This window comes from Rhineura floridana, chromosome 5 (genome assembly GCF_030035675.1).
Source record: "Rhineura floridana isolate rRhiFlo1 chromosome 5, rRhiFlo1.hap2, whole genome shotgun sequence".
Classification (NCBI taxonomy): domain Eukaryota; kingdom Metazoa; phylum Chordata; class Lepidosauria; order Squamata; family Rhineuridae; genus Rhineura; species Rhineura floridana.
The window spans coordinates 130584853-130599252 of record NC_084484.1 but is presented as its reverse complement, the minus strand read 5'-3'; the positions used below and the strand labels follow the sequence as shown (position 1 = coordinate 130599252).

The window sequence follows — 14400 nt, the reverse complement described above, 5'->3', positions numbered from 1 at the left end:
TGCCATCCTCATTGAGTAGCTGTGCCACCATTTCTTTTCTCTTTTACTATGGATGTACCTGAAGAAAGGTTTTTTGTTGCTTGTAGCATCCCTTGCTAACCTCAGCTCATTCTCAGCTTTAGCCTTCCTGACACCATCCCTGCAATTCCGTGATACCTGCCTGTACTCTTCCTTTGTGGCCTGGCCTTCTTTCTACTTCCTTTATGTGTCTTTTTTTGTTTTCAGGTCATCTCTAAGCTTTTTGTGAAGCCACATTGGCTTCTTCTGCTGTTTCCCCCCCTTTTTCCTTGTTGGAATTGCTTGCCATTGCACTTTTAGAATTTCCTTTTTTAGAAACTCCCACCCATCCTGGACTCCTTTTCTCATTAGGGTCACTTGCCATAGAACCATATTTACAATTGTTCTGAGTTTATTGAAATCAGCTTTCCTGAAGTCCAGAGGGCACGTATGGCTACTCTCAGCTTTTGCTTCTGTTAAAATCAAGAATTCAAGTATGGTGTGGTCACCTTCCCCCAGAATTCCCGTAACTACCACTTCATCCACCAAATCATCTCTATTGGTTAGAATCAAGTCCAGGATAGCTGATCCTCTGGGTGCTTCCTCCACTTTCTGTAGGAGAAAGTTATCTCCAACACAAGTCAGAAATTTCTTGGAGGGGCCGTGTTTGGCAGAATTTGTCTCCCAACAGATATCGGGATAATTGAAATCCCCCATTACTGCTACATCATGACTCCTCGAAACATTGACAATTTGGTTTTCAAAAGTTACATTCTCATCTTCTCCTTGATTGGGTGGTCGTAGTAGACTCCAAGCACCACATTCGTTTTATTACCTTTCCCATTAATTTTAATCCAGATACTCTCGATGGAGCTACCAAGCTCATCTTCCTGAATTTCTGTGCAGGGATATATATATTTTAACATATAGTGTGACTCCTCCTCCCTTTTTACTCCTTCTGTTCTTTTTGTTTTCAATTTATGTGTTTTGTTGATCCATCCCTTGACCTTTTTTTAAAAAAAATCCTTAATTATTATAAATTAAGACAAGCTATCTTTCATTTTTAATATTGGTCTATAAAAAATTATATATTCAAATTATTTTTGTTTTACACACGCATGCACGCACGCACGCACGCATGCACACTCTGTATTGGCATGTATTGCTACAACCGTTATAATTTTTCTTTGCTTCTATTATTTTTACTTTCTGTTTTTTTAATCAAACTAAAAAAAACCTTGCCATTGCTTGTAGCAGCAGTGAGGCTGTCCTGCCAGTGTGCCAACCTCCCCACCACTTTGCCTGCCGTCCTCTTTTTTCCTGTGAGCAGCAGTGATTCAGCTGTCAGGATATCTGGTGAATTCCACTACTCCATCATGCCATCTGCTACTCATAAAATGCCCCTGGGAGCAGGGATGGGTGAGATCTTAGCACTGGATTTTTCAGAGGTCTGCATATTCTCAATATTTGTGGAGTAATCCTGTTTGCTCCAACCTTCACTGGCTTTTCCCCATCACAGGATTTCCCCCCCCCCTTGAATATTCCCTTGAATATATTGTTCTTTTATGATTTTATTCACAGCACAGCAGTATGGGTTTCCATCTCTCCTTCTCTCCACCCAAATGGTCCAAGTGGAAGCAAGCAAGCCAAGTCTCACTCATGTTAAGAACTCAGGTCTTGCCAAGGAGGAGGTGGGGATGGGAGGGACACTGAAAGCTGCTTGCCTCCTTTCCTTTCCAAAAGGAAAACAGCCAGTGTCTGCTTGCTAATGTGAAAACTGACCAGCCTCAGTCACAACGGAGGAGGATATGGCAAAGCCACTTTCCTTTCCTTTATCCATATTTTCTTTCAAAATATTGATATTTTTCATTTACTAATATTTCCTTTAAAATATCAATATTTTGAAAGAAAATATTGATATTAATATCAATATTTGGGGGGATGGGAAAATTTGGACTGGTAAAAGATTAGAAAACCAGTGTGGTGTAGTAGTTAAGGTGTTGGACTATGACCTGGGAGACCAGAGTTCAAATCCCCACATAGCCATGAAGCTCACTGGGTGACCTTGGGCCAGTCACTGCCTCTCAGCTTCATGAAAACCCTATTCTTAGGGTTACCATAAGTCAGAATCGACTTGAAGGCAGTATATTTATGTTTTTAAAAGCACCTGATAATGGACAAAGAAGAAACTCAAATTGATACTACCTGTTAGGTTGATGGAATGCTTTCGAAGCAACACTGGCCAATGCATCCCATCCCTTCATGGGAGTAATACCGTGTAATATCATGGGCATCTGCCCTTCCCAGGAATGTGCCCAATTGGAAACTGCAAAGAACCATGCTGCTGCTATGAATGCCAGTGAAGCTTTAAAAAAGAAAAAAAGGAAACACTTGGCCACCTCTTGTTCATGTTAAACTAAGGTATGCCCCAACCCTAAAAAAAATGTAGAAATTTGCCCATCCCCTCCGATTTTGGGGGGAATTTTTTGTCTCTCCACCTGAACGTTCAGCCCAATTTAGTGGATACTGGGTCCTGTTTTCCCCCACCCCCAGCACAGGTGCAGATGTGAAATACCCACTTCAAGAAAAGTACGCTGCATTGAGATACTCCTCATTTATAGTTGTTCATAAATTGGAATCTGTTTTATTTTCATTTTCACTTAACAAGTCTGATAAAGTGGAGGACAAAGTAAGAGCGTTGGCATGCTAATGCAATTAAACTATAGGTGAAAATGTTACAAGATTAATCACATATCAGGAGTTGTGAGAAATACATTAAAAATCATATTATGTGGAGAGGCTGTTTTGCATCTGTTTTATATGCATTATTCCCTTACAGAAGGAAGCTCATTTTTGGAAGTCAGCATTTTATTATATGTAGAATATCACACAAATTATTTGAACAAGGAAACTGAATTTGAAAGATTTAAACTATGAATTCTGAATCCTTTCTTCCCACTATCCTGCAATGCATAAAACGTGAAATGTTGGTTCTTTGGGTGATGTAGTATAGGAGCCCCAACTACTGAAAACACAATTACTTTGCACATTCAGATGAACATATATCACCTTACCGACCCAAGAAACGCATGAGCCTTTTACCCATGCCATGGATCATAGAAGAGTAGAGTTGGAAGGGTCCAACTCCCTGCTCAAAGCAGGAATCCAACTTAAAGCATACCTGGCTGTCCAGCTGCCTCTTAAATGCCTCCAGTGTTGGGAGAGCCCACCACCTCCCTAGGTAATTGTTCCCATTGTTGTACCACTCCTATACACCCCCTCCCCTTCGTGGTAAGCCACAATTAAGTCTGGAAGAATCTATTGAACCACAGTTTTCCATTTCATCAGAACTGGCTATATATCCTGGTTTAATTGTGGCTTGCACCAGAAGAGAAAGGAACGGGTTCTGTGTCCAAGCAAAAGGCTTGTGTGCATCTTGGTTAATAAACTTAGATATGATTGCCTGAACTGATCTAGTGTCTGTCATTTTTTTTAAAAAAAGGAAGCTTTATCCTTAACATAATTGGTACACTCTAATATTGTGTTTAGAGCTGGTATAGCACAGTGGGGAGGTGAGCCTGGGTGGGAGTCCAGAGTCTGTGAGTTCAAATCCCCACTCGTGTCTCCTGGGTGTAAAGGGCCAGCTAAAGATCACCCCCACAGTGAGGGGCTCAGGGGTTATGTGCCCTGCCACCTGTGTAGCTGTAGGCAAGCTGCATAGTCCCAAGGATCCCAGTTGCCCCCCAGCTGGCAGTTGTGGACAAGGAAGGGGCTGGCTTGTGCAGCTGCGTCAAGCTGAGCAGGCCCTAGCCAGCTGGGGAGGACTAGCCTCAGAGGGAGGCAATAGTAAACCCCCTCTGAATACCACTTCATAAACCCCTATTCATAGGGTTGCCATAAGTCAGGATCGACTTGAAGGCAGTCCATTTCCATTTTTTCAATATGGTGTTTATAGAGCAAAGATGTATGTGAAGTATATTCTTGGGCTGTTGACATTTGTCTTGTTAAAGCATGCAGGAGGAGGGGGAGCTATCCGTATGAGCCATATTGGTTAATTCCCCTTGTTTTCTAAACACCTGGCTTTAAATTAGCAGTGGCATTTCCCCCCTGAAACCTCCCTCTTTTTTTAAATTGAACAGTAAGGAACAGTAAAAGGAAATAAAGGGTCACTGCAGCCCATTGCATACTTCGCTTAATGACTGCACATAGTCACTTTCAATGCATTAAAGTGTTACAGACTTTGACTCAAAGTATTGTACTTCTGTTCAGAATATAAAGAATGGAGTTCCTATGGGATCATACAGCATGGCTCACTTCACAAATAAGTGACATGTTGTTTTGACCTTGCACAGACAAGGGCCTGGATAGTGAATCCAGGGAATCATCTTACTTATCTGGTGCTGCTTCATGGCGTTAGTTTATATTTCCAAGTTGATATTGCTCTTTGTATAAACCAGCAAAAGCTAAAAGTGGGCTTTTCCCCAACAGATGTAATTTATTTATTTATTTATTTATTTAATTCAATTTTTATACTGCCCATAGCAAAGCTCTCAGGGCGGTGTACAACAAATAAAAATATATATTTACATTTCAATATTAAAAAACCATCTAATTCTCAAATCAACAGTTAAACAAACAAATAAAACCTATAACTAACAAATACAACATTAAATACAAATACTGAGATACTAAAATGTTAAAAATATTAAAAAATATTAAAAAATATTAAAATGCCTGGGCAAAGAGGAAGGTTTTCACCTGGCGCCGAAAGGATAGTAAAGTAGGCGCCAGGCGTACCTCGTCAGGAAGGGTGTTCCATAGTTCAGAGGAAATCAATGGAACTTAAGTGCTTATTGTCCACTTAAGTCACTTTAAGAATACATAAAGAGCCCTGCTGGATCAGACCAAAGACCCATCTAGTCCAGCATCCTGTTTGTGTCAGTGGCCAAGTACATGCCTATGGGAAGTCCACAATCAGGACATGAGTCCATTGACTCCAACTGTTGTTCCCCAATGACTGGTATACCAACTCTGATCCTCGGATAGCCATAATGGCTGGTAGCCATTGATAGCCTTATCCTCCATGAATTTATCTAATTCCCTTTTAAAGCCATCTAAGTTGGTGGCTGACCCAACACCTTTAAACTTTATTTTTAAAATGAATCTACAATGATTCTACAATAAACTATTCCTTAAAAGGAATCTACAATAATCTAGACATTAAACATATAATTTCTACCTAGGTTACACAGACATGATATATTTAAAGCACATGGTTTGCCCCAAACATCTGGGAATTGTAGTTTAACTCTCACAGAGTCCCAGCACCCTTAATAAACTGTACCCAGGATTCTTTGGGAGAAGCCATGTACTGTAAATTTATGGTGTGGATGTGACCCTAATCCTCCCTCTTGTTTTTTCTCCCTCCACAGGGTAGAAGTAAGACTTGCCTGTAGATAATTAAAGGAAAATCCAAGATTTTTGTGTAGCTTTGGATGGCAGTATGTTCCTCCTCCTCCTCAAAAAAATATAAAATAAATAAATGCAAAGACCAAGAGGTTTAGTTTAGTTGAAGAATGTAGACCCCTTCCTTTCATTTCCAAACTGATGGGCAGTCAGCTACTCACATTAATTATCAGATGGAATGGATATTTGCAACCTGATATGATGGAACCCAAGGAAGCATGGAATCATTGCAGAACAATCCAGATATGAGTGCCTATTTGTCTACTATTTGTTCATCCATCAAAAAAGAGAAGGGCTTGTACTCGTAAGTGATCCCAGTGCGTTTACACTGATTGATTGGGACATTTAAAGACAGGAGTTCCAATAAAACTAAAGTTAAGGGGTGCTCTGTGCTTGTGGCAGAAACCCGACCTATATTTGTAACATGTTTGCATCCCTCATCTTGACTGCACATTTGTAGCCAAAAGTGTGTGGGCTTCTTTGCCAATAAATTCCACATTGTGCTACCTAATTGTATCATATGTTAACGCTGGGCAGAGTTACAGGCTGAGATCCTATGAGTGACAGAGTTTGGCTGTGGGCTTATTACATTTCCGACCCTCTTGCTGCTTGCTTATCACTTCCCAGCTTAGGCAAGAATAATGTTTTCAACCCAACGGTTGCATTAGTTACATTTATAAGCATATGAATAAAAATATTGTTCACATTCCATTTTTAGCTTTTTTAAAAAATATGAAAAGGAATGTGCTCTGTTTTTGTTTTTGTTTAAATCCAATGTCCTTCATCTGACAAAGTCAAATGTGGTTCTTCCAGCCAAATATATATATGTCCCTGAAAAAGTAATATCTGTTGAAATGAAAGCTGTTATTCTTTCTCCCAGTCGTTTTTTTAATGTCAAAGAAATAAAATTGGTGTGACCACCTTTTTATAATGTTCTCTTTCCAGGTTTTAATTTACAATATAATTGCCTGCTTACTGTTTTTTTCCTGAGGGCTGTAGCACTGAATAATCTTAGCTTCGCTTGACACATAAAGATAGAAGAAGTGTAAGAGAGCCTGAGGGGAAGATACAAATCAGAATCCTCCCACTAGGGCATCATGGGACAGCAGGGTTCTAACTAGCTCATTTCCCTCATAACTGCTTTCTTCAGCACACTGGTAGCTGAGCCATGTGGAAAACAAAAAGGCCTAGTGAAATTTCTGACTCTGGAGACGATAAATTAACTAATCTGGCTTTATTGTGAGGTTTCCTGCAATGTTCTGCTTCAGTTTTTCATCTCTTTATTAAGTGAGGTCTTTGGGCAGGTCTGTTTGCTTTTTTCCATCCTCCATCCTCCACCCTCCATACACACATTTACATTAAGGTTGGTCCTGATTGGATGAGTAAAATGGGACAGTCTAACTCATGTGTGTGGAACCTCTGGCCCTCTAGATGAACTATAACTCACATCACCTCTAGCCATTTTCCATGATTCCTGGGGTTGACAAGAGTAGTAGTTCATCACTCTCGAGAGGGCCAAAGGTTCCCCACACCAGGGGTGCTTTCACACTGCACTTTATTCCGTTATTCTGACTATTTCTTACCTGGTAATTTGTGCATTATATTTGATCTTTCACACAATGCACAAGCTAGCTCTGGAATTCTAGTGAAATACAGTGCAAGTTTAGAGCAGATTTCCGTGATAAATGATACCAGAAATAATCCATTAGCAAGGCTGGGAACCCAGAAGATTGCTGGAGTTTTTCGCTAGCTGCAGCCGCTAATGTGACAGGCATCCCAGCATGCAGTGTGTTCCCGCCCTTTAGTCACACAGGATGGTTTGTTTGTTTTTTTGTCTGGCGAACACTGTACCAGTATTCCGGCATCAGCGCAGATAGCAACAGCCATGCCCATGCACACCCCTGTCTTGATACAACTACAATAATTTTAAAAGTCAGATCCTAAAGGGAGAGGGCTTGCATGGCTACAGGATGAGATCTTAGACCTACACAATGGGGAACAGTGTGCATGTGTATAATGGGTGAGGGATGAAAACAAGCCATGTGAAAGACTGTTACGCAAAATGCAGGTATATCGGCTGAAAAAGCTGCTGTTCCTTAGCAAAAGGTACTGCAGTGTGAAAGGGATTTTAGAAATCGGGACAGAAGCGCTATCTTTTTAATCTGTTAAACTAACACAATCAGCCCCATGTGTGAAAGCAGCCTTTGTCTAACTGGAGCAGGTGCTGATGTCGCCTTTGGCTGCCTCCCTCTCTTTTGTTTTCCTTCTCACAGGGCAGGTGGTTTCCATTGGCTGTGTAGGAAGAAGGGGACAGTCTGAATAGAGCAGGCCCTGATGTTGTCTTTGCCACCATGCCTCACTCACTTCCTTCTGCTACGTGCGCACGCACATACTTATTTGTAACCTGCATTTCAGACCTCAAAAGGATTCTCAAGTTGACTTAAAACAAAACAAAAATACAAAAGAAAGCTAAAAACAGAGAACATGAAGACAGAGCCAAAAACTCAAATCCATGTAGCAGGCAAGCATTTAACACAGGAGAAAGGCCTTGTAGAATAAGAAGCCATTTAAAAATAATCCATGAGGAACCTCAAAGTCATCTGTAATGGGACAAATCACTACACTTTTGGGTAGAAATTCAAGAGTTGGGGTGCTGCAACTTGACTGGGATGCAGCACATTTTTGCCTCTGCTAGGCATGTGGAGCAAGGTCTTTGATGACAACAAAACACAATAGACAACCAGGTTCATGTGGGAGGAGGAAGTCCTTCAAAAGTTTATCTTCCAAAGTTTTACAGTATATCTGCAGCAGCTCTTTTTCCTGGAGATATCCAAGGACATGATGAGACTAATTTTTGGAAGCTACAGCACATCCCAAGCGGAGTCCTTCATGAAGATTCCTCTTCCTTTGCTCCAGAGCAGGAAAGCCAGTGGCTCCTCATTAAGGAGTTGCTATTTTCCCTATGATTTACTACACATGGTGAGGTATGTTGTTCCCTCAAGCCTGACACTTGAAATGACAGCCTGGTGCAAAGGAAGAGGAAAAGCAACCTTGCCTGAAAAGAAAAGTGAGATGGGTTGTTGTAGACACAGCTTTATGTGTAGAGTTGTGGAGACCTTGGAAATAACATATTGAGACTACAGTCCTATATGTAGGCACTAAGTTCCATTGTGGGACTTAGTGGTATAGTAGAGGGGAGAGTTTAGGGGAGTGGAGCTCTGGAACTTTTTTTAAAGCAGAAGCAATGCTCTCATCTGCCAGACCTCTAGGTGAATTGAGCGAGTCTCCTTGCTCTGGTTTATGAGTTTTGTTTCTAACAGATTACAGTAGAGGATGTCAGAGAATGAGGAAACGAACTAGGCAGAGGCTGTATGTTTATTTCCTTTGAGGGAGTTCCTACTTCATGCTAGCAGCTAGCTTCAGTGGTAACACTTCTTTGAAAGATTGTTTCTATTTCTAAATGAAAGCTAAAGGTTGTGTTTCAGCTGGCTAAATATATTTTGTAAAAGCTTGGTGTATTTTACAAAGGAGTTGAACCTATGCAGTCAGAAGTACCACTCAGGTCAGTGTTCCAGGTCAACTATGCAAAGGATTATAGTCATTCTGATCCTACAAAAAATTGAAATTATGCTATGCAGTGCTATAAAGTTATGTACACTCTTCACTATGCATTAACTTGATGTATGTTGCACTGACTCAGTCTGGGCAGAGGAGAAAGTCTAGGGGAATATTAATATCAATTAATACCAATAGGGGAATATTAATACCAATAATATTAATATCAATATTAATGAAACACCACCACCTGGAGTTTGTCACTAGCAGCAGCAGCATCACTATTTATTTGTATGCAGTCTTTCCATAGCAATCTATGGTCAAGGCGGCTCACAACATGAAAAAAAAAGTTACACAATTCACTGTTAGAAAATAAATTCAAATAGTCAACAAGTTAACAAAAACATCAGATTATACAAGCTTAATCATCTTTCCTAACAGCCCTGGTTAATGCAGGAGTCATTTTTGTAGCATATATTGAGCAGCAGTTGCTTTTTATCCAGATGAGCTCATTGTGTTTTTTTACTTCTATAGATTTTCAGACAGGATGAGCATTGCAGTCTTCACATTTTCTTTTAGCAATATGCCACTTTGGTGTGCTAAAGAGATCAAACAAAAATAAAGCACAGTGATGGTGAGGAATAGTACACAGAACAGAATTGTGGGAAACTTCTAAAAATGCATAAATGGTAACTTTCATTTAATGTGAATAACAATTTGATTGTCAAGTTTTAATGATTATTCAGAGCTTTCAAGCTCCATGTTTGCTGGCTGCAAATAACACCCTTGTCCTCCACCACTTATTGCACTGCCCTGCCTCCTGCCATATGTTTCTCTTCTCCAATGTGGAAATTGGGAATAAGGATTGCTGAAGTGTCCAAGCTGAACATTTCAAAAACCTATTAAGGTTTTTCATGTGTTTGGCTTGAACACTTGAGCAGTCCAATTTGGTTACTGGCCCACTCAGGTGGGTAATTGCCCATGCCTGTTAGGTTCCATGGACTTTAAACTAGGAAACCTGCAGAGCAGGCATTGGATCCATGCTCTTTGTGCTACTGTAGTTCAGCTGCAGCTTCACACAGCATTCCCCCTTACCTGGGAAGTCAGGTAACATTGGAGATCCAACACTATTGCCTGTAGTTGATATAAACTTGTTATCCCTAGGTTTGGGCAACTTGTTGCTGAGGAATGCCACCAGGATTTCCCCATTGTCTACCTACCTGCTTGTTGCTCAGAGTACTACCTTACTTTGGGCATGAGTTCCTCTCAATGATTAAGAAAAATAATGAGGCATCTGTTAAAATGGAAGCAATCATTTTTAGTGGATGGACTACTGTGAACTTAGTTTAGAAACAATACAACTTTTTGTAGAGTTAAACTAAGCCTTAAAGTGTAACATACTTCTCCAGCATGTCCTGTTTTTCCATATGGACTTTGAATTCCCAATATTCCCAATAAGGCAGCCTAAGAAGCTACCTTATATTGAGTCAGACAAATGATCCATCTATCTACACCAATGGTATACTGACTGGCCATGGCTCTCCAGGGTTTCAGACGGGTCTCAGCCCTACCTGGAGATGCCAGGGCAGATGCTCTGCCACTGAGCCAATGACACCATTTCAAAATCACTTCCATGGAGGCAAAAGGTATGGTGGAAGAAGCCTCCCAAATTATTCTTCTGGCGTTATTTTTATAGAGGTGCTAGAAATCATCCTGCCCTTAGCCATTACCCAACCTCAACAACGAATGACAAGACCATGTTCTATGAGAGATTATAACCAACTACTCTTATTTTACAGCTTGCCGACCTGGTTTTTACAAAGCCTTTGCTGGTAATGTTAAATGTGCCAAATGCCCACCTCACAGTTCTACGAATGTGGAGGGTTCTACAAACTGCAAGTGTGAAAAGAATTACTTTCGATCTGAGAGAGACCCTCCATCCATGGCTTGCACAAGTGAGTAACCCCAATATGTTAAAAACAGTGCTTATATTTTAGTCTCAGCTATAAGTTCAGCAGTCTCCAACTTTGTCCCTCTACCTCAGTTCTTTTCACAATGAAAATTAAACTATTTTTGAAACTAAAACTATTTACGCTATTGTACTGTAGTTGTTGAAAAAATTCTCTCGTTAACTTTTTGTTCAATAATTCTTGAACCAAACAGCTTGCATTTAATAAAAGCTGCAGAAATGAATGTTTTTACATCCTTACATTGTTATCTACTTTAGGCTTGATTTCTGTCTTCTTCTTTTTGCTTTTCTTACATTAAAATGTGCTATCTACATTGATTATGATTTTTACTATGATATGTAGGAGCAGCAGCAGAAGCAAACCTTGATTCCAGTACTTTTTGTTGAAAAACTGATAATACTGCAGATCAAAATACTCACTAAGTCACTGTTGTGCAACTTTAGACGTATTCTTATGGGAAAGTAAGGTTGCAATCCAAGATACACTTACCTAGGAATACGTCCTATTGAACCCAATGGAGCTTACTTCTGCATATACATGTATTGGATTGCACTGTGACTCAAGTAAGGGTCCCATGCCCCTCCAAAAGTGAGAACCAGTCTTCGATTCTGCTTTCTATTTGTTCCTTAACAAATTACAGTGTGGCTTTTACATATTTTTCTTTCTCCTGTTTCCCTGCTGTTTTCTGTCAAACATAATTAAGATATTGAAAATTTCTACAACTGATACTACTCTTCTCAAACACATGCTTCGTGAGAGTGATTATGATCAGTAGCAAATTGTTTTAAATGCTTATGTAGTAACAGTCACAGTTTGTTACTTTCGGAATGCTTTTTTTAAAAAAAATAAATAAACGTACCTGCCTTTGGAGAAATGAGGCAGATCATAAAAGCACTGCACCTGTTGTCAGATGCATATTTCAATGCTTTTTATGGCCTTGCAATTCAAACAGACTAAACAATCATAATTTTCTTTCCATTTCTTCCGTAGGACCGCCTTCTGCTCCCAGAAATGTTATATCTAATATCAATGAAACATCAGTGATCCTTGATTGGAGCTGGCCTTTGGACACCGGGGGCAGGAAAGATGTCACTTTCAACATTGTATGCAAGAAATGTGGGGGAACAACCAAACTGTGTGAACCATGTAGTATTAATGTAAGATTCCTTCCACGTCAGATTGGGCTCACCAATACTACAGTTACTGTAGTGGACCTCCTGGCTCACACAAATTACACGTTTGAGATAGATGCTGTTAATGGAGTGTCGGATTTGAGTACCTTCGCAAGACAGTTAGCTTCAGTTAGCATTACAACTAATCAAGCTGGTAAGTACTGTATTTTCATGGTGGTTCTACTATTTGAACCTGGGAAGATTTCAGGACTCCCTCCCCACATTCCATTCATCCCTCCCTATCAACTTCCCACCTCTCAAAGCGCTTTTCTCTTTACTTACCAGCAAGTGGAAATACGGCTGCAGCTATGGCAGGAAGAAGAAAGGGATTTTTCTTCCTTTCTCTCCACTCCCTCTCCATTAGCATGATATGCTGCCGAACATGTGTAGTGCATCAGGATTATGGAGGGGGTGGACCTTCCCTCCACCCTCCTTTATTCTGTTGCTCCCACTCTTATCCCCACTTTCTGGTAGATATATTTATGGGATGAGGGCCAATAAAATGAAACTGAATCCTGGCAAGATGGAAGCCCAATTCATGGTTTGTTCCCAGGCCAGGTAGGCTTTCTGGATGGGGCCATGCTCTCTCTGAAAGGTCATATTCATAGTCTAGGGGTACTTATTGATTCATCTTTTGACTCTAGAGTCTCAAGTGGCTTCACTGGCAAGGAGGAGATTCTACCAATTTCAGCTGGTGTGCCAGCAACACAATTTCAGCTGGTGTGCCAGTTGTTCCTGGACAGGGATAGTCTGGCCACAGTGGCCCACACATTGGTAACCTCAAGACTTGATTACTGCAAAGCGTTCTGTGTGGGGCTGTCTTTGAGGCTGGTCTGGAAGCTGCAGATGTTTGCCTTGGGTTCACCAGTAGTAGGACTTTCAGTGTTGTGGCTTCCTTAATGTGGAATTCATTTATAATTTGAGATAAGGCATACTCCAACAATCTACTCTTGTAGATGCATGCTCAAAACTTTTTTTTATTTTCCTAAGCGTTTTTTGAGTGAAATCTTAATGACTGTCTGCTGATCATCTTCTAGTATTATTGTATTGTTATTTTAACTGCATTACCTTTGGGGTATATTTTATACTTCTTTTTGGTAATAATGCAAAATTTTTATTAATCCTTTTAAATAAATAAATGAAGGGCAGGGAGGAAACTTTGGGTATTTGTCAGCTGCTGAGAAGTGTGTGCGGGCCTTGAGCTCATGCCATGGGCTCTCAAAATGAACTGCTTTATTTCCAACTTTTGAGTAAAGAAATAAATTCATTTCTGAGTCAGTCCAAAAAGATCAGTGGATGTTTGCCTATCTCTAGTTGCAGCCATTCTCTCTGCCTTTGGGCTTTCTATTTGGGGAGAGGGGGTGTTATTCTGGCTGTTTATTTATTTATTTTATTTATTATTTCAATTTATATACCGCCCTTAGCAGAATAGCTCTCAGGGCGGTGAACAAACAAGATAAAATACAATATATCATAGTAAAAAATCACAAAAACATGTACAAACAAACAACAGAAAGCACAACAAAAACGAAATACTGTTACTTATCAGGCCCAGAGATCAAGAAAATTGGGGTGTCTTGGTTGCCAAAAAAAAATTGTAATTGTCAGGACATAATCCTGCTCCAAAGGGTCTTGTCCCTGACCACATGCTATATTTTAGAAATTCATCATGAGGTCTGGAAGAAACAGAACCTCCTCTGCCATTCCTCTCCAGCTCAGGGTTGATGAGGGAGGCACGCAGGCTTTCTCTGCCTCTGCTGGGCAATTGAAATCCTAGTCACCTGGCACATGTAGAGACAAGCCTCAACATCTCCAACATCCCATCCAGCTGAGCCAGCAAGGGATGATGAAGACACATGGACTTCCCTTTCTGGGCATCTGGAGCTAACTATCTAGGGTGAGACAGTGTTTTCTCCTTTACTGTATCATAAGTAGGGACAGGGAGAAATTAAATTCAGTTCAAATTTAAAGCTGGATTTATCGAACTCACACTCTCCAAAACACTATTCGAATCGAAAAACAGACATCCTTTGAAATTCATGCTGATCTGATTTTTGCAATGCAGTTCTCCAGCCAAGCAACGTTTACAAAAGTACATATATCAGAGGAAAGTGTGCACAAAATGAATATATTGGTGAAAATAACACACGAAAATGCATTGGGATAAATGGCTTGCAAAATAGATACATTAGTTAGTCAAAACTGCATACAAAAGTGTTTTTATTAGGAGAAATTTGTAC

The 14400-nt window shown here is 40.2% G+C and overlaps 1 protein-coding gene across 8 annotated transcripts in view; it reads left to right on the top strand.

Annotated features, from left to right (window-relative positions):
* Positions 1-14400, top strand: part of EPHA3 (EPH receptor A3) — a 345821-nt gene that overhangs the window by 215567 nt on the left and 115854 nt on the right. For all 8 annotated transcript variants that reach the window (XM_061628065.1, XM_061628063.1, XM_061628064.1 and 5 more), the window contains 2 exons: positions 10818-10973; positions 11979-12314. In XM_061628065.1, coding sequence (XP_061484049.1) covers positions 10818-10973; positions 11979-12314 — 492 coding nt within the window. The remainder of the gene's footprint in view (positions 1-10817; positions 10974-11978; positions 12315-14400) is intronic.